This window comes from Hyperoodon ampullatus (assembly GCF_949752795.1).
Source record: "Hyperoodon ampullatus genome assembly, chromosome: 5".
NCBI classification, from domain to species: Eukaryota; Metazoa; Chordata; class Mammalia; order Artiodactyla; family Ziphiidae; genus Hyperoodon; species Hyperoodon ampullatus.
This window is the reverse complement of record NC_136918.1, coordinates 138401027-138426607: the sequence shown is the minus strand read 5'-3', so window position 1 is coordinate 138426607 and position 25581 is coordinate 138401027. Positions and strand designations below refer to the sequence as shown.

General features: G+C 39.8%; 1 protein-coding gene across 1 annotated transcript in view; it reads right to left on the bottom strand.

Annotated features, from left to right (window-relative positions):
• TTC3 (tetratricopeptide repeat domain 3) overlaps positions 1–25581 on the bottom strand; it is a gene marked incomplete at its 5' end in the record, with an annotated part of 140575 nt that overhangs the window by 12987 nt on the left and 102007 nt on the right. Inside the window, 5 exons of the mRNA XM_079704134.1 lie at positions 2265–2365; positions 4091–4187; positions 5393–5461; positions 7318–7457; positions 21018–21167. Of these exons, the coding sequence (XP_079560260.1) occupies positions 2265–2365; positions 4091–4187; positions 5393–5461; positions 7318–7457; positions 21018–21167 (557 nt within the window). The remainder of the gene's footprint in view (positions 1–2264; positions 2366–4090; positions 4188–5392; positions 5462–7317; positions 7458–21017; positions 21168–25581) is intronic.

Here is a 25581-nt window from a genome sequence, read left to right as displayed (position 1 = left end):
AAAGCCCGTGCACCACAACTTCTGAGCCTGCGCTCTAGAGCCCACAAGCCACAACTACTGAGCCCGCATGCCACAATGCCCACATGCCTAGAGCCCGTGCTCCACAACAAGAGAAGCCACGACAATGAGAAGCCCGTGCACCACAACGAAGAGTAGCCCCCGCTCACCGCAACTAGAGAGAGCCCGCACAGCAACAAAGACCTAACACAGCCAAAAATAAAAACAAACAAATAAATTTATAAAAACAAAATAAAAACCAAACCCAATCCAAAAGTGGGCGGAAGACCTAAATAGATATTTCTCCAAAGAAGATATACAAATTGCCAACAAACACATGAAAGGACGCTCAACATCACTAATCATTAGAGAAATGCAAAACAAAACTTTAGTGAGGTATCACCTCACACTGGTCAGAATGGCCATCATCAAAAAATCTACAAACAATAAATGCTGGAGAGGGTGTGGAGAAAAGGGAACCGTTGGTGGGAATGTAAATTGATACAGCCACTATGGAGAACAGTATGGATGTGCCTTAAAAAACTAAAAATAGAACTACCATATGACCCAGCAATCCCACTACTGGGCATATACCCTGAGAAAACCGTAATTCAAAAAGAGACATGTACCAAAATGTTCATTGCAGCTCTATTTACAACAGCTAGGACATGGAAGCAACCTAAGTGTCCATCAACAGATGAATGGATAAAGAAGATGTGGCACGTATACACAATGGAATATTACTCAGCCATAAAAAGGAACAAAATTGAGTTATTTGTAGTGAGGTGGATGGACCTAGAGTCTGTCATACAGAGTGAAGTAAGTCAGAAAGAGAAAAACAAATACCGTATGCTAACACATATACACGGAATCTTAAAAAAATGGTTCTATTGAACCTAGGGGCAGGACAGGAATAAAGATGCAGACATAGAGAATGGATTTGAGGACATGGGGATGGGGAGGGTAAGCTGGGACGAAGTGAGAGAGTGGCATGGACTTATATACACTACCAAATGTAAAACAGACAGCTAGGGGAAAGCAGCCGCATAGCACAGGGAGATCAGCTCGGTGCTTTGTGACCACCTAGAGGGGTGCGATAGGGAGGTGGGAGGGAGGGAGATGCAAGAGGGAGGGGATATGGGGATATATGTATATGTATAGCTGATTCACTTTGTTATACAGCAGAAACTAACACAACATTGTAAAACAATTATACTCCAATAAAGATGTTTAAAAAAAAAAAACCTGTGTGTGGAATATGATAAAAGGACCAGATGAAAAGTAATCCCATGTGCAAAAATCTATACAGAAAAGTGCTAAATGCTAGACTGAAGGAGACCCTCTAGGATTCCCAGGTAAACCTTACTCCAAAAACAAAGCAAAAGAAAGAAAAACAGGTAAAGATTACAGAGAGTTGAAAAAAAATGACCAGATATAAATATCTTTTGAAGTGACATGCCCATACTCTCCCATTAAGACTGTTAAGTAACTATTCTTACGGAAGGCAAATGTTTAAAAAGCCTTAAAAATGTGATCTTCATTCCAGAAATTTATTTCTTGCATGGAAATGACTAATAATTTAGCTATAAGGATAAAACTTTAGCTATAAGGATACTTGCTACAGTGCAGCTTTTATTAACAAAATGTGCAAACAACCCAACTCTCCCACTATAGTGGTGTTTAATAAATCATGACATGTTTGTACACTGGAATACTATTTAACCTTTTAAAATTAGGTTGGAGAAACATAATTATTGATATGAAAGGAAGCTTCCTGTATACTACTTAGTGAAGACTATAAATTTTTTTTTCAAATACTTAATGGATTTGCTGCAAAATATTAATTAGTTATAGCTTAATTAAGAATTAGGATAATTTTTATTATTTTTGTTTACATGTTTTGATTTTTCTATAATTGAATATGTATTAACTATATTAACTATTAAAAATAAAGTAGTCCTGGGCTTCCCTGGTGGCGCAGTGGTTGAGAGTCCGCCTGCCGATGCAGGGGACACGGGTTCGTGCCCCGGTCCGGGAAGATCCCACATACTGTGGAGCGGCTGGGCCCATGAGCCATGGCCACTGAGCCTGCGTGTCCAGAGCCTGTGCTCCACAACGGGAGAGGCCACAACAGTGAGAGGCCTGCGTACGGCAAAAAATAAAAATAAAAAAATAAAGTAGTCCTAATGTAATTTTTTTCTTAAATCAGCCCTAACCTTTTTTTACTCAATGACACTTCTGGAAAGACACCTGTGACATCACAATACCTGCTCATTAGCTTCAGGTTCTTAAGAAACCCTTCGGCTTGTGACTCCATGGTCTGTAACTTATATACTTCTGTCTCCTTCCAGTTTTCGAGCACAGATACCTACCATTAGATTAAAGAATGTAAGTATTTTAAAACTAAAACTATTTTAAAGTCGTTAAAACAAACATCCTAAACCACTTTCAAGTTTCTCCTTAAATGACATATGATCAGAATCACCAGAATTTAATTACGTTATAATTTCTTTAAGGTGAACATGAATTAAAACTTTTGGATTTGAAAATAGAATAACAAGATGACAGTAAAATTATATACCTAAAATTATACTTTTCTCAGATATGAAACTTTCCACATGGCTTACTGCTTAAGCCATATACAAGCACAGTGCTAGGTTACCTACATGTATATACCTGGTGTGCATAATCTATGGCCCTGTTCATGGTGAGCAGAGGGCCAGGACCCTGCAGAACAACCCCAAGGCTGAACCCTACCAAATTTAAAGGCCTCGGAAACAGACTTGTGGTTGCCAAGGGGGAGGGGGGTGGGGGATGTGGTGTGAGTTTGGGATTAGCAGATGCAAACTATTATCTATAGAATGGATAAACAACAAGGTCTTACTGTATAGCACAGGGAACTAATTCAATATCCTGTGATAAACCATAATGGAAAAGAATATAAAGAAAAGAATGTGTGTGTGTGTGTATATACATATATATATATATATATATATATATATATACACACACACACACATATGTATAACTGAATCACTCTGTTGTATAGCAGAAATTAACACAACATGGTAAATCAACTATACTTCAATAATAAATAAATAAATAAATAATTGCAGAATAGCTGCATTAAAATAAAATAAAAGCCTCAGAGAAGTTGTTATCAGCAAGGGCATCAAAAGGCTCTAGGGCATGTTTTTAAAACTTTAGGCTCTCTGGCTCCCCGCACAAGCCAACTGGCCATTTTTGTAAAAGTCACTGCAGGAAATGTAGACCTGCCTTGTTTTAATCCAGGTGTCAGTAACCTTGACAGGGCCCACCAGGCAAACCTGCTTGCCAAATGGTGGTAAATGGGAACTGAATGACTTGGGAACAGAGATGCAGGCATAGTATCCGCAAAGTAGAAGTATTTGGACTTTTTTTCCTTCCTTTCTTTATAAAAGCAGCTGCATAGCTGATATTTCACTGGAAGACTCATGTTTACAGACTCCATAAGCTAAGCTTTTCCTTACTTTCCTAGAATAATCATAGACACATACACAAATAAATAACATTTACTTCTCAATTAGAAAAACAAAGACAACCATATTTCAGGAACTAAATAAAATAGAGCCAGAAGTCATTATTATTATTTTTGTCTCAGTAGTTTCTCAAATAGTATACTGACATTGGTATATATTCTTCTGCAGGGAGGAGAGTATATTCTTAATAAATGGATTATTTTCAAGTTCCTTTTCTAGCTTGGCAAATAGATTTTATGGTTGGCTACTTCATGGTGCATCACTTGATTAAATATGATGAAGTCATTAACAGGGTAGAGCATGGAAAATGATTGAATTATGTTAAATAAGCAGGTTATAAAATGTGGTGTACACTATGAGTACAGCTATGTAATAAATAAGCACAAAGGTAAAAAATTTTAAAGCTACAGGCAAGGAGAGAGTGCTTGTTCCAGGGAGGTAGGATTATGGGTGAAAGGATATCCCTCAGCCTCCACACTTCCCAGCAATGCTGTCGTGCCTCATGTGTAATTAAACCCAAAGTAAACAAATGATATCCTGCCATATCTGTCAGTCACCAAGTGTCCTGGACTCACCTCTGCATCCACAGCCCTTTGAAGACTCTCTTCATAATGCTCTTTCTCTTTCTTTATACACTCTTCTATTTTCATTTTCTCATTCATAAATGTATTACTGCAAATATTAAAGAAAAAAAACTTATTGAAAAAAAACGTCATCAGTGAGATCACAAAGGCTGAAGCCAGGTTAGCTTTTAAGTCATGCCACGAAAAGACTTACACATCTTCCAGAGAAACTTCTTGCCTAATATTTGACTATATAATGCAAGACTCACATGTGCTCTTTGCACTTTACAAATGATTGAAGGAAGATGTGAAATTAAAAGTGAGTATTGGTGGGACTGCTGAGAAACTGGTTCACCATTTTTATGAGGTTAGGTTAAGTCTAAACTGGCTACTGAGTCAGAAATTCTATTTTGACCCATATTACAAGGTAATAACCCAAAGGAAAAAAGTGATATGCACAAAGCTGTTCATGGCATTACGTTTATAACAGCTTAAAAACAAAAACAAAAACCCGGCATGGACTATGATCTAAATGGAAATATGTGTATGAAACAATATTAAATAAGAAAAGCAGAATCCAACTGCTTACTACTGAATACACTGGTTACCAGTATGTACAAACATTTCTATTAATAAAGGTTAAAAGGAAACTTTTTATAGGTTCATAACAAAAATTCTTAAATAAATCTTTAATTGTAGAGCAAGAAACTACCATAATACAGTCGAGACTGTTATTTCAAGTAACATAAAAGTTTTTAAAACACATTTTTAGTTTCAGGTTAATTCAAGGGAAAAGAAGAGTAATCAAAAATGATAACTTCAGGACATTTTTTACACCGACAATGTGAAACAAAAGGAGAAACATCATAAAATAAAAATATTTAAAGAATAAATTTATTTAAATATTAATTTAAATAATAAAATAGAGAAAAATTTAAAAAGAGAAACATAATTAATTAAAAGAAACAGACAAGTAAAAATATATTTGGGGGCTTCCCTGGTGGCGCAGTGGTTGAGAGTCTGCCTGCCGATGCAGGGGACATGGGTTCGTGCCCCGGTCCGGGAAGATCCCACATGTCGCAGAGCGGCTAGGCCCGTGAGCCATGGCCGCTGAGCCTGCGCATCCGGAGCCTGTGCTCCGCAATGGGAGAGGCCACAACAGTGAGAGGCCCGCGTACCGCCAAAAAAAAAAAAAAAAAAAAAAAAAAATATATATATATATATATATATATTTGGATGTCTAAATATGTGCAGACTGTGCCTCTGGTATTAAAAGTATAATAAGATGTTAAAATAAATTTAAGCTTAATTTGCCTGATTTCAAAGGACTGGTCCAGAAGTAATTCACGTTCCTTTTCCTTTCCTGCATTTTCCTGGGTATACCTACAAGTAAGTATAAATCACCAAATTTTAATTAATTTTCAAAGGTTTTTAAAAACACGATCTGACACAGTAAATTCCTATATCCATGCAAACATTTCTTGAATTCTTTACATTTATTTTTGTTTCATTTCTAATATCTTCTAAATAGGCAAAGAATTTGGACCATTTTCCTTTTGGGAAAATTTCCTTCTACACCTGCAGGGCAGATCACCTTTTTCTTCACTCTAAGTCGCATATCTGCAGCAAAGATCCCCTGTCTCAGTCCTCTGTCAGGAGCAGCACCTCCAGGGGCTTCAACACGAGACAGAGGAGTAAGGTGTCAGATCATCATCAGTTTAACAGTGGTTCTCACTCAAAATGAAAACAGCCTTCTATTCTTTAAAACAGAACCTCAAGTCCAATTGAACACACACACACACGCACTCGCATGCACACAGTGGGGCAATTCTTCAAAACAAAGTATGTAAATCTTTGATACTTAAGCAATGTCCTGTAGCAGGTGGGTTTTGCCTGTTTCACGCTCACCTATACACCTGTTTAGTTATCTCTACTTGCTAAAAACCCACGTTTCCACTGAGAACCAGGTTAAATGCCATTTCACTTCTTTTACAAAATAGTTCCTCTAAGTTCTCAATACTAGGTGGCTTTTCATGGAATTTCTGCCTTCTTTCATAATTATCTCTGGCTTCTGCCACTGCACCTGCAACTTGCTCAAAACAACAAAATGTGGCAGAAGTGATGCTCTGGGCTCCCCTGGTGGTGCAGTGGTTGAGAGTCCGCCTGCCGATGCAGGGGACACGGGTTCGTGCCCCGGTCCGGGAAGATCCCACATGCCGTGGAGCGGCTAGGCCCGTGAGCCATGGCCGCTGAGCCTGCGCGTCCGGAGCCTGTGCTCCGCAATGGGAGAGGCCACAACAGTGAGAGGCCCGTGTATCGCAAAAAAAAAAAGAAGTGATGCTCTGACAGTTCTGGGTCTGAACCTTCAGAAGGTGGGCAGCTTCCACTTCTGCACTCTTGGAAGCTCTTAGCCACCACATAAGAGGTCTGGCTACCATGATGGAGACCACATGGAGAGATCAAATAGATAGAAGAAGCCACATGGAGAGAGAGAAGGCCTGAAACTGCATAGGAAGAAAGAGGCCAAGTCACCCCAGCATCCCAGCTGATCCCAGCCACAAGAGGAACCACTGACAAGACCAGCAGAAGAATGGTCCGGCCAAACATCCCAGACCGCAAGAGCAGGATCAAATAAAAATTAATTTAAGCCACTGAGTTTCTGGTGTTTTGTTCAACAGTAGATAACAATTAAGCTGAGGAATCATATGACATACCACTGTTTAGGGAAAGAGGGGTTAGGAATGGATCACAGAGAACCTTGAAACAAGCCTGGCCCATCTGACAACTGCCTGAATGTATTACCAAATCCTTCATATTACAGAACCAAATTTTAATAATTTAAAGATTCAGGATGGAAGTAATAAATAAAATGATCATCACAGAATCTTAGTGCTGGAAAGAACCTTAGATCTAGACAAGCCCCCTCATTTTATAATAAGGAAAAGGGGTTAAAGGTAACGTTCACAGTAAGAGGTGGTGTTCAGACTGGAAGTCGGTTCTTTGTTGATTTGCAGTCTTACCTTTATGTAATTTATCTGCAAACATGGTAGGTTTATAAAAAGTTTTAGGTGCAATAATTCCCCAACGGATGTTCTTTAAAATGAAACGAAAACAATACCTAAAATTTTCACTTTACTTGATATAGCTTGAAATTGAATATCAAAAATGAAAAATAACCCAAAATATACCCCAATAATAAATAAATAAGTAAAAACCATTGACTTTCAAGTGTTACTTACATTTCACTGGCATTTAAAACCTTTTTCATCTTCTTCTTCAGTGCCTTTAGTCTCTCTTGGATTTCTTTTTTCTCCTGTTCCCATTTTTTAATTTCCTTTTCCAAATCTTCGAGGAACCAATCTAATTCTGTCTTTGAGATCTAAAAACATTTTAGAAAGTACCTAAATAAATGGGAAGATATACTTAAAAAACAAAAAGAGCCTGAAAGACTGTAATTGTGGTGGTGTGCTAGCTTAACCAATGACTCCAGTTCCACAGAACACACACTCAGGAGCTGGCTGTATGTGCTACCCTGGCCAAGGCTGGGACATAAAGTCGCACAATACACAGCCTCAGCCCTTAAACAAGGATGGAGAGAGACATGACAGACTATCTGGTACTTGGGAAGGGCTTCTCAAAATCAGTGATATCTGATCTCTGTCTTCAAAAATGGGTCTGTCACATGGAGAATGGATTCCACGTAGTGGCAACTGATGAGGCAGGAGGTTAAGAGTAAGGCCTGTCTGGGCAAAAAAGCAAGAGGTGCTACATGGCTGGAGGACAAGGTGGGTGTTCGGAAGTCAGGGCACAGAGAATGGCATCTGAGGCACCTTGGGTTAAAATGATCAAGGGCCTTGTAAGCCATGCTAAGGAGTGTGGACTTTATCCTGCAGAAAACAGGAAGCCAGTGAAGGCTCTTAAGCAGGGTTGTGAGATGATGAGATCCTTATTTTAGAAAAATAACTGAAAGACAAAGAGGCAGACTAGGGGTAAGAGGGTACATGAAGGACGAGAACAGTGGCTTTCACATTTTCTTGACTTTCTCTGACACTTTCTTATTGTGACCCACAATAGCAAATACATTTTAATAATGATCTACAGCATATGTATATACATATATATGTATGCATGTATATACACATAAAACTGAAAAAAAATTGCCCTCCCTTTCTGAGATGTTTTCCGATATTTCTATTCTATTCTACTATTAAAAACAATTCTAGTCACCATCATTAAACTGACTTCATAGCCCATTATGAATTATAACCTTTATTGTTAACGACTATATTAGAAGAAGGTAAAAAAAAAAAAAATCTCACTGCAGGGACTTCCCCAGTGGCGCAGTGGTTAAAAATCCGTCTGCCAATGCAGGGGACACGGGTTCGATCCCTGGTCCGGGAAGATCCCACATGCCCCGGAGCAACTAAGCCCGCGTGCCACAACTGCTGAAGCCCGCGCGCCTAGAGCCCATGCTCCACAACAAGAGAAGCCACCGCAATGAGAAGCCCACGCACTGCAACGAAGAGTAGCCCCTGCTCGCCACAACTAGAGAAAGCCTGTGCACAGCAATGAAGACCCAATGCAGCCAAAAAATAAAAATTAAGTTAAATTAAAAAAAAAAAATCTCACTGCAATAGCCCAGGTGAGAGACAATGAGGATGACAGTGGTAGCTGTAGGGACGATAAAAAAAAATAAAGGAAACTTTAGAAGACTAGAATGGATAAGACCACGTGTCCGACTGGATATATGGTAAAGCAGAAGGTGACAGAGTTAAAGATAAGTTTCTACCTTGGATGAATAACTAAAGAAAATTCCATTAACAAAAAAGGAGAATATGTATGACTGATTCACTTTGTTATAAAGCAGAAACTAATTAAAAAAAAAAAAGGAGAATATGGAAGATGTACAGGAAAGAGGGAAATTAACCTAGATATGTATGTTTAAATAAATTTATGAGTAAACAATAAAATATATACAAGAACTTAATAATTTTGACCCTGCAATCATTTTCATGGGACAGAGTAGAAATTTATAAGTGTTTGACAAAGACTACAAATCAAAGGAATAAAATTCTGAACTCAAACAGTCTTCCAACATAGCCACACAGAAAGGAATGACGTATTTCCAGGTTTTGCTGATTTACATGTCTTCTAACAGGCTCTTCTGGAGTGGGTCAGCACCCCATCAAGTCAGGCGTGTTCTGCTCCCCAAAGAACCTTTCCCAATATGGCAAACTCCAACCCCATTAATATACTACCGTCCAAAAGTCCATTCACCAATTAATTAGTTGTAACTTGGAATGCATTTCCCCATAAAAAGCCATGTTAGAAACATCAGTTAAATAGCCAACACTTCTCTTCCAAGAAGCTCACAGTTACAGTAGTAAGCTGAATAAAATCAGGTCTACGGTGTTAAAGAAGGCAAGTTTCCAGACCGTGAAGAGTCTATTTGACTGTAGAAGTAGTAGTGTCAACCAGGGTTCTGGGAGCAGAGACATGCGGTGCTGGAAAGACGAGGAGGAAAGCTAAGACTCCCCTCTGGGACGGTTTTGAAAAAGACTGTCGTCTGTCTTCAGCAGCCTCCCGTCTTCCTTCTGGCAGCGGGTCCCGCCCTCTGGGGGCCCTTCCTCCCTCAACACCCTCTAGTTTCTCTGGACCCCTGACTGAAGCCCACCCCCAGCTGAGGGCCTGCCAACTCCCAGGCATCCTTCCAGAACGTCCTTCCTCCCCCTTCCCTTGCCACCCCTCACCCCGAGGGCGCCTGACCGCAGCACGGTGCTCAGACGAACCACTTCAACCGGCCTGGAAGTATCCACACTTCATTCTTCAGCCTAAAGGATCCTCTAAGCTACAGGGAGTCTGCACACGTGTTTTATTTGGCAAGCCCCATACTTTTCGTTTGCTTTTCAAAATATAAATGTGTTCTCTCTGCCTGGTCACAAAGGCCTTTGGTTTGTAATACCTGCCAGAATTTCAGGCAATATGACAAAGAGAAATGAAAAGCTGTTATCTTGATGCTCTAGACGGTTAGGTACAACACCCATTGAGACAGCCTTCTTGGTCAGCTTTCTTACGCAGGTGTTGCCTTTTGAAACTTCTCCTGAACCTACAAATTCTCTACAAGTGTTATGTCATTTTTCGAGGTGTCATCTCTTCAATGCCAGCAGATATACAGGCGGTGCATATGCTTGTAAGATGCCAGCCACTTATAAATAAACACGCTCTAGACTAATATTTCTAACAATTACTATGTGAATCAGAATGGAGCAACATTTACAAGAGACTAAAAGAAGCACGTTTCAACTTTACTCTTTTCCAGTTTGAAATTCTACTAGTAACGACGGCTGCTTAATGAAGTCCCAGCTTCATTTCTGCTTAGGGAGCCTTTCATTTTCCACCTCTGACCAGGTTCCCTGTAGCCTGAACTTCCCGCTTAGGCTTAGAATATGACCAGGTCACTGAGACATGGGTTCAGCTACAGAAACTTGGAGCCTCCTCCTTCAGAAAAGACGGTGTACCCTGAAGCCAAGTTACACAGACTCCCTGTGAAATACGGCTCTCTAGTCAAAGAGGCATCAACTTACAAAGACATTTCTCCCTCATCAGCTTTCGACACCAAGGTTTCGGATGTTCCTGGGAAGCAGATTTGCTAACCAGTCCAGATTCTTAATGACTTTAAAGTCCCACCACAGGAGCAGGGTTGGCCTCAGTGGCCTTGAGATGTGCCGGCCAACTGTTCTAAGGCAGCAGAGGCTCAACAGCTCAGTGACATTCCCTCCATCTTGGGGACGGTTCAACTCACATTTTCCTTGCTGCAATCCTGCTGATGCTGAATGTGCTGAGTCATTACTGCGACAGAGGTGACCACCATGCCTACTAGGCTTACAGGATCCTGTATTCTACTACCATGACCAATGTCCATACGCACGCCTTGCTGCTGACGGCCAAGCCAAACTTGTTTCTTGCCTCTATTCTAAGCCAGTGATTTCACCTAGGTTTCAGCCCTTTGGCTGGGAGATGATGTACAACCACAAGGTTATACTGGGACATAAAAACCTACTTGGCAACAAGTACCTAAAGCAGTTCAGGTATCAAAAGGCACAAAGTATTATAAACACACACACACACACACCCCCCCCTACAGCTCAACCATGAAAAATGCTACATGAGCTCATCTGCCATTTGTACTCACCACGCTTTAATGACATGGCTGGCCTAAGGCAGCTATCATGAGCTTGTCTCTGACTACACGAAAAAGAATAATCTGAATGCTTTTCTTTGAAACATTAGAATAGGAGAAACAACAGGCTATATACAACGGCATCCTGTATTTGCACAGTTCACTGACATAATTATAAACACCTCTGAAAGTCTTTTTCTCAATTAGAGAACATTTGGTTTTTATACCTCTTTTTTTAAACCTCAACTATGTTTTAAAATAAATATTTGAAGTGCCTTCAATAATATATATAATTAAAAAAATACAAAATAAAAAAGAATGCTAAGTAAAGAAAACAGAATAAAAAGAATGATAATATAAAAACAGAGCCAGAGTAATATAAAAACAAATGGCATGAGGTCCTAACCATTCTTCAGAAACAGTATTAAAACTTTCTGGCAGTTGAGGTCAAATAAAAACAAGCCCACTGCACAAAGAAACACAGATAGTAAAAGCAGAGAGGAATGACTTCTCAGGGCCTCATAAAGAGGATGCTACATAAAAGTCCTGGAAGATCAGCACAGAGCCTGGCACTTAAGAAGCATCCAATAAATATTTGTCAAATGAAAGAATGGGTAATATCCTCAACTACATACTAGCAGTAAATAAAGCAACAATCTTCACAGAACATCCAGGCCTGATGGCCTTTCACATAGGCTGACAGAATATGAAGACACAATTCACTAAACCCAGTTCTTCAAGGGCCCAAGTACAACTGTTTGATAACATCGGCAGAGCTCCTAGTCTGTACGCTGAGATCCAAAGATGGCTAAGAAACGGTCTTCACTTTCAGGGAGATCACAGTTTGGTGGGGGAAATATGCATAAAAGATAATTACTACACCATACACAAAAATTAACTCAAAATGGATCATAGGCCTAAGTGGAGAGAGCTAAAACTTAAAACTCTAGAATACAGCAGTAAATCTTGGTGCTTGGTGATCTTGGATTTGACAGTGGTTTCTCAGCTATGACATCAAAAGCATAAGCAACAAAAGAAAAAATAGAGAAAGCGGACTACACTGAAATTTAAAACTTGTGTGCTGCAAATGATACCATCAAGAAAGTGAAAAGACAACCCACGGAACAGGAGATAGAAGAAATAAAGTTGTAAATATGGAAGATGGGAGAAAATATTTCTAAATCATATATTTGATAAGCAACTTGTACCTAGAATACATATATATGAAAACTCTTAATTCAATAATTAAAAAACAAATAATGAAATTAATAAATGGGCAAAGGATTAAAACAGACACTTCTCCAAATTTTCCAAAGATATAAAAATGGACATTAAGCACATATAAGATGCTCAACACCATTAACCTTTAGGGAAATGCAAATCAAAACCACAATGAGAAACCACTTTATACCCATCAGAATAGCTAAAATCAAAAAGAGAGATGGTAATAAGCATTAGTGAGACCATGGAGAAACTGGATCCCTCATACACTGCTGGTGGGAATGTAAGATGGTGCAGCTGTTCTGGAACAGTATGGAACTTTCTCAAACTCTTAAATATGGAGTTAGCATATGACCCAGCAATTCCACTCCTAGGTATATACCCAAAAGAAATGAAAACATATGTCCACAGAAAAACTTGTACTCAGATGTTCACAGCAGTATTATTCATAACAGCCAAAAACTGGAAAGAATCCAAATGTCCATCAACTGATGAATGGGTAAATAAAATGTGATACAGCATACAAAGGAATATTATTCAGCAGTAAAAAGGAATGAAGTGCTGATACATGTTACTCGGACGAATGTACATGGATGGACCTTGAAAACATTAAGCTAGGTGAAAGAAGGCACTCACAAAAGACCACATATAATATGACTCCATTTATATAAAATGCCCAGAACAGGCAAATCCATAGAGTAAATCAGTGCTTGCCTACAGCCGAGGGAGGGAGGGAGGAGAACAGGAAGTGACCGGTAGTGGTTACGAGATTTCGTTTTGGGGCGATAAAAATGTTCTAAACTTAAGACTGTGGTGATGGCTACAACAGCGTGCACATACTAAAAACACTGACTATATAATTTAAATGGGTGAATTTTATGGTATGTGAATTATATCTCAATAATGATGCTAACAAAATGATAACTACTGTATAATACAGTGTGAGGCACTCATTATCACCACTGCATTAATAAGTGCGTTTAACCAAGCCTGAGCTGTCGTCAGTGACTGCTTCCTCAACAAAGTGATGCCTGAGTTGGACCCAAACAGCGAGGAGGAGGGAGCCAGGCTTGGGGAGGAAGAAGGCCACTTGAAGCAGAAGGAACAGTGCTGGGAAAAGGTCCAGAAGTGAGCAAATCCCATGACAAGCACTATCCATTACGTAAGGAAGAAGGCAGAAGATGGAGTTAGATACCAATCACAGAAGGTCTCTTAAGCTCTTGGTAATTACTGAGCATTAGTGAATTACTGGTGTTAACCTACTGTGGCAGAGGGATGGCATTCACAGCCCCATCCTTCACCCCTCCCCATATCTACACCCTTTTTCATGGGACCTTGGCGTCCCCTTCACTAAAGAGGCAGTCTCTTTCCCCCACCCCTTGAATATGGGCTGGCTATGTGACTTGCTTTGCCTGATGTGATATTAGCAGTGACTGTCCTCGCTTGCCCTTGTGCTTACGGGAAGATAAAAGACACATGGAGCAGATCTAGTTGCCCCTGTTGTCCCTGCTGAGGCCATTCTAGCACAGCCAAAAACAGCAGAGCCCTAGCTGACCCAAAGGTGAAACAGTCTAGCCAAGCCCAGTCGGGATCAGCTAACCCACAGACTCACACATTTAATATTTATTGTTATACATCACTGAGGTTTTTGTGGGTGGTTGTTACTCGGCATTATTATGGCGTCGATTAATTGACAGGCTGCTCATGAAATGCTGAGAAATGTTTTTCATCTGGTTGCGGAACTGACATTCTCTTAAGGGAGGACAAAAGCAAGCAAGGTATTTGGAGCCTGACACTCACCACCTGCTCTCCTGCTTAGTACTGGTGTGACTTGGAGCAAGAAGCATTAGCAAGTCCGCCCTCCTTTTTCCTTATCAGTAAAATGGAGAGAATATTATATACTATACTGTAACACTAGTACACTAGGATTGTTCTGAGATTAAATGAAATAATACATGTAAAATATTTACAACTCAGTATGGCACATAACATGAGCTCCATAAATGTTAGATTAAAAAAAAATGCTGGTGCAACTAAGGAGCCCGCCTGCCACAACTAAGACCCAGCACAACTGAATAAACAAACAAATAAATAAATAAATGTTAAAAAAAAAAAAAAAAAGGCTGGGGACCTCCCTGGCGGTCCAGTGGTTAAGACTTCGCCTTTCACTGCAGGGGTTGCAGGTTTGATCCCTGGTTGGGGAGCTAAGATCCCACATGCCTCGTGGCCAAAAAAACATAAAACAGAGGCGATATTGTAACAAATTCAGTAAAGACTTTTAAAATGGCCCACATTAAAAAAAAATCTTAAGAAAAAAATTTAAAAAGGCTGAACTTGGCAAAGGCAATAACTGAACAGGAGAACCCCACCTCTATGCAGACGTGAGCTGAGGAAGTTTTGGCAGGCAGGGGCCCAAGATTCTGTTGAAACAGGACAAAGTTCCAAATTCTACTCCATAAATTATTCTGGGCCAAAATTATTTTGACTGTGTTTTAAGAGTCAATGTCAACTAAATCCCCATCTTAGCTATAAGCAAATCTCATTAAACCACCTTAAGAACATATGACCTAGGAGAGATGGGGAGTGACTGCTTAATGGGTACAGGGCTTCTTTTTGGAGTGTTGAAAACGGTTCTGGATTAGACGGTGGTAATGATTATACAACATGATGAATATACTGAAAACCACTGAACTGTATACTTTATAGTGGTTAAAGGTGAATTTTACCTTAATAAAACAAGAAAGAACATATGCCCTTGAGCAATATGGCAACCAGTTATAACCTGCTGGTTGCAGGTGAGACGTACATTAAAAACAATAGGAGACTCTGGCTTTAGAATTGCTATTTTCCTCTGGCAGGGAATAGAGAATTGGCCCATCCCTATCTCATGATAATCAAACTCCATCAGCTATATGCAATAGCTGGCCCAGATTTTTACTGATGCTTTGTAAACGCTCAGCACTTTTCAAGTGCTTTGTAAATAAGTGATTTTTCTTAAAGAGGGTGTGACAGCATTCTGGGTGGGGGACAATTTTTCCTCCTTCTATACGTACCTCTGGCCATTCCCCACCCCTTTCCAACCACCTCTGTGAGTCCTCACAAAACTATGAAGTAGAGGTTACATTATTAATGAGGAAACTGAGGGTCGAAAAGATTGAGTAAATTATATTAGGTCACAAAGCTATTAAGTGGTGGTGCTGGGGTCACTAGTCAGGCAGTCTGACTCTTACTGCCCAAGTGTTTTTTGTTTTTTGTTTTTTTATTTTTGGCTGCACTGGGTCTTCGTTGCTGTGCATGGGCTTTCTCTAATTGTAGCGAGCAGGGGCTAGTCTTAGCTGCCGTGCACGGGCTTCTCATTGCGGGGGCTTCTTGTTGCGGAGCACGGGCTCTAGGCATGTGGGCTTCAGTAGTTGTGACACGTGGGCTCAGGAGCTGTGGCTCGTGGGCTCTCGAGCACAGGCTCAGTAGTTGTGGCGCACGGCTTAGTTGCTCTGCTTGCCTGAGTTCTTAAACGTGATTTGCTACTGCTTGCTTCTCTATTCTCTATAAGGGGGAAGGGCTGTTGTATCTAATATATCCAAATGTGGGATCGAGAAACTTTAAGTAAGTATTAGCTCATAACCTCAGTGATCTAAGAGAGTCAAAGGCCAAGGGAAAGATCAACAAAAGTGGAAATTTCTTTTTACGTTTGTAAAAGATTTTCCACAAGTGAATTCTGAGTATAGTCATGATTAGTAAAGAAGTGGCCACAACTAAACCTCATTTGCTCTTGTGCAGACAACAACCTAAGGATCTCAGACAAGTAATTTATCCTGCTAGGAAACGGGTATACATTTTACATGGAAAGTCTAATAACCCAACTGGCCTGTAATTTGAGGGACTAAATAATGGCTCTTTTTAAAAAATGGACTGACTACTCTTAAGTACAACCACATGGAACCAGACCCAGAGCCTTAGCTAAGTTAAAAAGCAGGTCAAAAGCCCAAGCCCACCAGCCCAAGCTGCTGCCCTCTCACAGCCCTCCTCCCTGGGTGCTAATTTACTGGACATTTCTTGGTCAAGTGTACAAAGAAGCCTTGATGAGCTGCACAAACACAGGACCCAGTCAGACCAGCAGTTTATAAAGCTGGACAAGCCTCTGCCAGAAAGAAAGAAACCTCACTCACCAGATGTGGCTGAGTCTGCAAATCTGCCCTCAGCACTTAATCGGGTGAACACAGGCATTCCCGCACGGATTTATTAAAACTGAAAACTGAATTTTCCTGAGGCAATACAAAGTTTACAAAAATATTTTATTTTGTTAAGCCCCCCAAGTAGCTTATCCAAATTAGCGTACTGTGAGCCACCGTGCAGGGCTTTACTTTTGCTCATGTTTCCCTCTTCACGATCAAGAAGACTTCATTCAACTGGGCAACTGAGCAGAAAGGCTGGTTCCTTCCAATTCTTCTCATTCTTCAAATCTCCCCAGTCTCATCCCAAGTAAAAACATGTCCTAAGGAATGTTATAACAGTAACCTTTACATACCAACCCTCTTCTTCTGGGCATACTTAAATCTCAATAAATGAGTTTATTGATTAAGGTCCCACAGCTCATTTTCTTCTACTTAATATGTGACGTCAGCTGTTGACTCAGACATCTGGAACAAATTCTTCCTTTCTTAAATGGACAAACAGCCCTTTGTTACCTCTGTACAAAAGACCTCAGTTTTTACAAGCTGATTATAAAATGGGCAGAAGACCTGAAAAGATATTTTCCCAGAGAAAACATTAAGATGGCCAACAGGTACATGAAAAGATGCTCAACATCACTCATCATGAGAGAAATACAAATCAAAACTACAATGAGATATCACCTCACACCTGTCAGAATGGCTGTCATCAAAAAGAACACAATAGGACTTCCCTGGTGGCACAGTGGTTAAGAATCCGTCTGCCAATTCAGGGGACACAGGTTTGATCCCTGGTCTGGGAAGATCTCACATGCCGTGGAGCAACTAAGCCTGTGCACCACAACTACTGAAGCCCGCGCACCCTAGAGCCTGCACGCTGCAACTACTGAAGCCCACACTCTCTAAGGCCTGCGTGCCACAACCACTGAAGCCCGTGCGCCTAGAGCCCATGCTCTGCAACAAGAGAAGTCACCGCAATGAGAAGCCCACACACCGCAATGAAGAGTAGCCCCCGCTCAGCACAACTAGAGAAAGCCCACTTGCAGCAACCAAGACCCAATGCAGCCAAAAAAATTTTTTAAAGAGCACAATAAATGCTGGCAAGGATGTGGAGAAAAGGGAACCCTTGTACACTATTGGTGGGAATGTAAATTGGTGCAGCCACTATGGAAAACAGAATGGAGGTTCTTCAGAAAACTAAAAATAGAGCTACCACATGATCCAGCAATTCCACTCCTGGGTATATATCCAAAGAACATAAAAACACTAATTCAAAAAGATATATGCACCCCAATGTTCACAGCAGCACTATTTACAATAGCTAAGATATGGAAGCAACCTAAGTGTCCATCAACAGATGAATGGATAAAGAGATGTGGTATATATATACACAATGGAATATTACTCAGCCATAAAAAAGAATGAAGTTCTGTCATTTGGAAGAACATGGATGGACCTAGAGGGTATTCTGCTAAGTGAAACAGGTCAGACAGAGAAAGACAAGTCTCTATGTTATTGCTTATTTGTAGAATCTAAAGTATAAAACAAACGAATGAATATAACAAACCAGACTCACAGATAGAGAGGACAAGTGAGTGGCTACCAGTGGGGAGAGGGAAGCGGGGAAGGGCCTGATAGGGGTAGGGGGTTAGGAGACACAAACTACTATGTATAAAATAAATAAGCAGCAAGCATATATTGTACAGCACAGGGAAATACAGGCATTATTTTGTAGTAACTTTAAATGGCGTATAATCTTAAATGGCGTACTTTTTTAAAAAATTGAAATATAGCTGATTTACAATATTAGTTTCAGGTATACAAAATAGTGACTTGATATTTTTATTAGATTATACGCCATTTTTAAAATGTCATGAAGAACTCAGGGGTAAAACAGGAATAGAGACACAGACCTACTGGGGGTGGGCTTGGGGATATGGGGGGGGTGGGCTGTGACGGGGCGGGGGAGAGGCATGGACGTGTATACACTGCCGGGCGTGGGGTGGATGGATGGTGGGGGGTGGCCGCGTGGCGCGGGGGGATCGGCTCGGTGCTTTGTGGCCGCCTGGAGGGGTGGGATGGGGAGGGTGGGAGGGAGGGAGATGCAGGAGGGAGGGGATGTGGGAATAGATGTATATGTATGACTGATTCACTTTGTTGTAAAGCAGAGACTAAAAAAAAAAAAAAAAAAAAAGACCTTAGTTTAAAAAACAAACGTACCATGATTTCCTCACATCTATAATTCCATTTTCCCACTAATTCAACTGGGCCTTGCCATGAATCAGTATTACTCCAAGAACCAGTCACATGTAACTGAAGGTCAATCTTAACAAATGGAATTCAAGATCAGTAGACTCAACCAAGATACTCTGGGTGACTTTACAGTTCTAGTATGCCAACGCTCCATGCGTTCTTTTTATATTTCCTGAGTAGTAAGATGAAGATGATGATGATAGTAGTAGTAGTAATAATAGTGGCAGGCAACACTCAGAGAGCTCTTACTATGCACCAGGCAACGTTAAGTCCAGTTAGCCCTCTGTGTCCTCAGACGTGGAACTCTCAGATACAGAGGGCTAACCATATTACACCATTGTATACAAGGGACCTGAGAATCTGTGGATTTGGGTATTTCTGAATGGGTCCTGGAACCAATCCCCTGCAGATACTGAGGGATAACTGTACTATACAAGTATTAATCTAACCCGGCAAATGGGAGCCACTGTTACCCATTTTTTCCAGATAAGAAACTAAAGCACAGAGATGTTAAATAACTTGACCAAGATCAGAACTAGTATAGAACTAAGCCTGGATCTGAATCCAGTCAGTCTGACTCCAGGCCTCACACTCTGAACCACTATTGCTACACAACCTCTCTCACTATAAACAAGAATTTAGGGACTTGCCTGGTGGCACAGTGGTTAAGAATCCGCTGCCCAATGCTGGGGATGCAGGTTCGATCCCTGGTCTGGGAAGATCCCACATGCTGCAGAGCAACTAGGCCTGTGCGCCACAACTACTGAGCCTGCGCTCTAGAGACTGCAAGTCATAGCTACTGAAGTCCGCGCGCCTATAGCCCACGCTCCGCAGCAAGAGAAGCCACCACAATGAGAAGCCTGCGCACCTCAATGAAGAGTAGCCTCCACTCGCTGCAACTAGAGAAAGCCCAAGTGCAGCAACGAAGACCCAACGCAGCCAAAAAAAAAAAATGCCATGAATTCAGAACACAATGATAAAAAAATTTAAACAACAACAACAATAATAATAATAATTTAACTTGGAGCTTAGTCTCCAGAAAATAGTTTTGAGGTTTTTTTGGTATTTATTTATATATTTTAACATCTTTATTGGAGTATAATTGCTTTACAATGGTATGTTAGTTTCTGCTTTATAACAAAGTGAATCAGCTATACATACACATATATACCCATACCTCCTCCCTCTTGAGTCTCCCTCCCACGCTCCCTATCCCACCCCTCTAGGTGGTCACAAAGCACCGAGGTGATCTCCCTGTGCTATGTGGCTGCTTCCCACTAGCTATCTGTTTTACATTTCGTAGTGTATATATGTCCATGCCACTCTCTCACTTTGTCACAGCTTACCCTTCCTCCTCCCCATGTCCTCAAGGCCATTCTCTACGTCTGTGTCTTTATTCCTGTCCTGCCCCTTTGTTCTTCAGAACCATTTTTTTTATTCCATATATATGTGTTAGCATACAGTATTTGTTTTTCTCTTTCTGACTTACTTCACTCTGTATGACAGACTGCCCATCCACCTCACTACAAGTAACTCAATTTCATTTCTTTTTATGGCTGAGTAATATTCCATTGTATATATGTGACACATCTTCTTTGTCCATTCATCTGTCGATGGACACTTAGGTTGCTTCCATGTCCTGCCTATTGTAAATAGAGCTGCAATGAACATTGTGGTACATGTCTCTTTTTGGATTATGGTTTTCTCAGGGTATATGCCCAATAGTGGGATTGCTGGGTCATACGGCAGTTCTATTTTTAGTTTTTTAAGGCACCTCCATACTGTTCTCCATAGTGGCTGTATCAATTTACATTCCCACCAGCAGTGCAAGAGGGTTCCCTTAGAAAATAGTTTTAGTTAAGCAAGCAAACTGAATTATGATATATAAAAATTCAGATTCACAGCCCTTTTCTTAGACTGCAACTTGTAGAGCTTCTAAAACACTGCAAAAAAAAACACTGTTACTTTAATATGTCATAAAGAAATTTGAAATAGGCAACGAGAAAGAATCCTTTTGTTTGGCCAACAATGCAGTAGCTCAGCTAATTGAGGCTACACAAGCACAATTCTCTTAATGATACCGCATGCTATTAAAGAGGGTTTCAGATAGCATTACCTTGTTTTCTTCTAGGTGCCTTTTCAACTTTTCTTCCAAATCCTTGGTTTCTTCTGAGCCCTTGATATTTCTCTGCTCATAACTTTCACATGCTTCCTTAAGCTGCTCTTGTAAAGCTCGGTACTCCTTTTCAATCTGTGAAATACTCCCCTAAAAGTATAATACAAAATTATCTATTAAAAGTAGTTTTAAAAGCCTATTTCTGATCTTGTTCTGAACTGTCTCTTAAAATAAACAAAGGAGAATATATGGCAGATGAAAATTTACAAGGGAAATGTCACAATAATTCAAGAATTAAAAACCCGTTACACCGTTTATCAAAGCCAGCTCTTTATTTCTTTCTTTCTTTGGCTGCACTGGGTCTTAGTTGTGACACGTGGGATCTTTGTTGCGGCATGTGGTATCTTTTTTTGTTGCGGTGCACGGGCTCAGTAGTTGCAGCGTGTGGGCCTAGCTGCCCCGTGGCCATGTGGGACCCGAGTTCCCCAACCAGGGATCAAACCTGTGTCCCCCACAATGGAAGACAGACTCCCAACCACTGGACCATCAGAGAAGTACCAAGCCAGCTCTTTTTTTTAAAAAAAATTATTCATATTACTGGAACTCATAAGGAAACTTCTCACTATGTACCGTAATTAGCTCTGAATATTTGTTTTAGAAGAGTCCAATATTAAATTAACAGTTTGATGTGAATGTCATCCTCCACAATGAATATCAAGAACTACTTACCAGCTTTAAAAACTGCAAATATTATGCATATTTTAGATATGAACAGGACATAATTTTGGCCCTACTTTTATAGTGTTTCAAATGGATAGTTGCTGATATTTTAAAAAGATGAGTTAAAATATTATCAATAAATTATTTAGTTATGTAACTGCCTCCCAGACAGCTTTAAAAAAAAAAAGCAAACAGAAGTCATACTGCAATGTGAAATGTTGGCAAACAAAAAGCAGCATTTATGTATTTTTTAAAAGCCTTTCATACTGCTAAGACTGGCAGCAATCACACATTTGTGTCTGAAAGAAGCACCTGTTTGATGCTGGCAACTCCTCCCAGCTGCAGGTAACTGCTCTACCAAGATACGAGGGGCCTTGGCAGCCAGGCTTTGGAAATCTAACCCAGTGGCACAAACTTGGTCCATCTTCCCTATCTCCCATATCTCTCCCAGCATCTTAGCATCTTCCAAGTGTAAAAAGGCAGGGAATCAAGGTTTTGAAATTCTGTAAATTATCTGAGAACCGTGAACTATGGCCAGGGTGACCATAAGTGCCAATTTGCTGTGGAGAGTCTCAGTTTTTGTCATCCAGACTGAAAGTTCAGCTCTACGAATACAGCCCATATTTAAATAATCAACTAAATGGTGAACCTTACTATGACCCACAAGCAAGCCTTTACGGTTTCAGATCTTAGTTATTTCTGTTTTCAGTCTCAATTCAGCAAAAGGATCACAATGCAACTCAGTATTATGAATTAATTCATATGCCCCAAATTGCTAACAGAGACAGGCAGCAAGTTATATGCCATCTCTATGTTATTATACTTAAATTTCACCACAATTGTGTAAGAGATATGTTATTTTCAGTTTTTACAGATCAGGAAACCAAGGTTTAGAGAAGGCAGGCAACTTCTCAAAGTCCCAGAAGAAAGCAGCCGTGCTGGGGATAATTTTAAGTCTCACTGGTTGAGAAACCAGCAATCAACTATGCTAATGTCAAGGTCTTGAAACTAAGAGCTAATTTAAGAAAATATTCGTGAATTATCCCAACACTGATGAGAATATTTATATGAGGGTAAAAACACTGGCTCAAACACAGCATACCTAGTTAAAGCTAAGTAGTGTAAGAACTCAATACCACTCATTCTACTTGGTATACACTCATATTCAGCCAACAATGTTCACCACAGCACTGTAAGCATGAAAAGCTAACATAATCTAAATGTTCAACAAAAGAATCTAGTCAAATAAACTATGAATTCATATAATGGAATACCAAGCATGCATTAAAAATGTTGGTGAAAATTGGTATTTACTGACATGGAAAAAAGTCCACAATATATTAAGACTGAAAATTTCAAGTGTAACATATATGGTATGATCCCATCTTTTAACAAGCATTGCTTAAATAAACAAATAAACAAACAAACAAACAAATAAATAAATAAAATAAAAAGCATTGCTAACTTGAATGCCAATGTTAAAATAAAACCTGAAGGCTGCACATCAAATTCTAACATGGGTGATGGGAATGTAGATAATTTTCAATTTCTCTTTCATAATTTTCAGTATTGTTCATTAAAAAAATTTAAGGGCTCTATATTATATTTTATAATTGGCTAAAACTGTAAAGCTATTTGTAAAAATAGTAGCAAGCAACACAAAGTTCTAACCTTACTTATTCCTAATTAATTACACATCTGATATTATAAATCACTCTTAATCAGTGATCATAGAATCGCTTCATTTTTAAATGACAGAGTAATATTCATTATATGGATGTACCATAATTCACTTAACTAGTGAATATCGATGCATATTCACATTGTATTCAATTTTCTGTTGACATAAATACAGATAATATACAAATATCCTGTTCACTGGTCTCTGTACACATATATGAACGCAGATAAATTCCAAACTGCCTTCCCCCAAAATTTACATTTTTATATTCTTTCAATAATGTATAAATGATTGTTTTTCCTACTTCCATTGGGGTTGGGCATCATTTTATATGTTTAAAAATTATCCTTATTTCTTTTATTGCAGATTGTCTATTCCCATCCATTCCTATTTTTGTGTCAGATTATTTTTTCCTTATTGATTTACAGCAACTTCATATGCTAAGCAAGGAAATTAGTTCTCTGTCCTATGCTGTAAATAATTTCCCTAGTTGGTCATTTGTGTTTTGATGCTGTATATATTTGTTCATACATATATATATGTTATGTGCATGTACAGACACATTACATATGTGTGTGTAAACACATATACACAAATACTTTTCTGTCCTGCTGTTCATTAATCTTATTTAAAATTTTTTCCTTTTCTTCTAGGTACTCTTCGAGGTCCATTTTTAATTTTTTAATTTTTTTTTTTTTTTTGCGGTACGTGGGCCTCTCACTGTTGTGGCCTCTCCCATTGCGGAGCACAGGCTCCAGATGCACAGGCTCAGCAGCCGTGGCTCACGGGCCCAGCCGCTCCGCAGCATGTGGGATCCTCCCAGACCAGGGCATGAACCTGCACCCTCTGCTTCGGCAGGCGGACTCTCAACCACTGCGCCACCAGGGAAGCCCTAGGTCCATTTTTTAATATTTAAATATTTTATCTGCCTGGAATTTATTCTGGTATATGGAATGAGGTAGGGATCCAAACTAATTTTTTCTAGATGGCAAACCCACTTCTACTAACACCACGTATTTAACAATCTACTTTTTGCTCACCAACAGCTAGCATTTTTATTAGACCTTAAATTTCTATATTTTGTTCTATTGGATTCTTAGTCTAATGGTCTATTTATGTGCTAATATAGATTTATATTATCTTTTGATACCTACCTGCACAACTCCCCTTCCTATAGTTTCTTTTCCATGGGCATTCTTGATGTTTGTTTTTCCATATGAAGTTTAGAATCAATTTGTCCAGTTTCAAATAAATTCTATGCAGTAGCCAGCCACCAAGCTGGCCCCCAAGATCCTTGCCTCTTGGTATTCATGCCATTGTATAATCCTCGCCTACAATGTATCAGGGTTGGTGGGTTGGTCTATGTGACCAAGACAAATACAGGAGAAGCGATACACTGTGACTTCCTAAAGTAGGTCATGAAAGCCACTGCTACTTCTGCCTTGGATCACCCACTCTGGGGAAAGCCAGGCCTCAGGAGGACACTCAAGCAGCCCTAGGTGGAGGTCCACAGGCAAGGAACTCATGCCTCCTGCCAACAGCCAGCACCAACTTGCTAGGCATGTGAATGAGCCATCCTGGAGGTAGCACCTCCAGTCCCAGTTACTCCTGCAGATGCTTGAGCCAAGGTCAACACCTTGACTGCAACTCATAAGAAATATCTGGAATGACCCAGCTAAACTGCTCCTCCATTCCTGACTCATAGAAATTGTGAGGTAGCTTGTTATGCAGCAATAGATAACTAATACACTCTGTTCATGTTTGTTTTGAGACTGTGTTAAATTAAAATCTTTAGAGAGAAACAATCTCTTTAATAATAGGTCTTCCTATTCAAGTACACTTAACATTTTCCCATTAAGTCTTCTGTGTGTCTCAGTAGCATTTTAGAGTCTTCTTTCACAGGTTTACATATTTTATCTTTTTGATGCTATTGAAAACATAATCTTTTCTTTAATATAATTTGCAATGGGTTGTTTATATATGGAAAGGAATTTTATCCAATCAACCTTCTGAATTATCTTACATTTTGGTATTGGGTTTTCGGTTGATCACTTTGGATGTTCCAGGGACAGAGTCTTAGCCTCTGTAAATAATGATACTTATACCTCCACCTTTAAAGTCTTATTTTTTTCTCGTATCTGATTTTGTCAGCTAATATCTCCA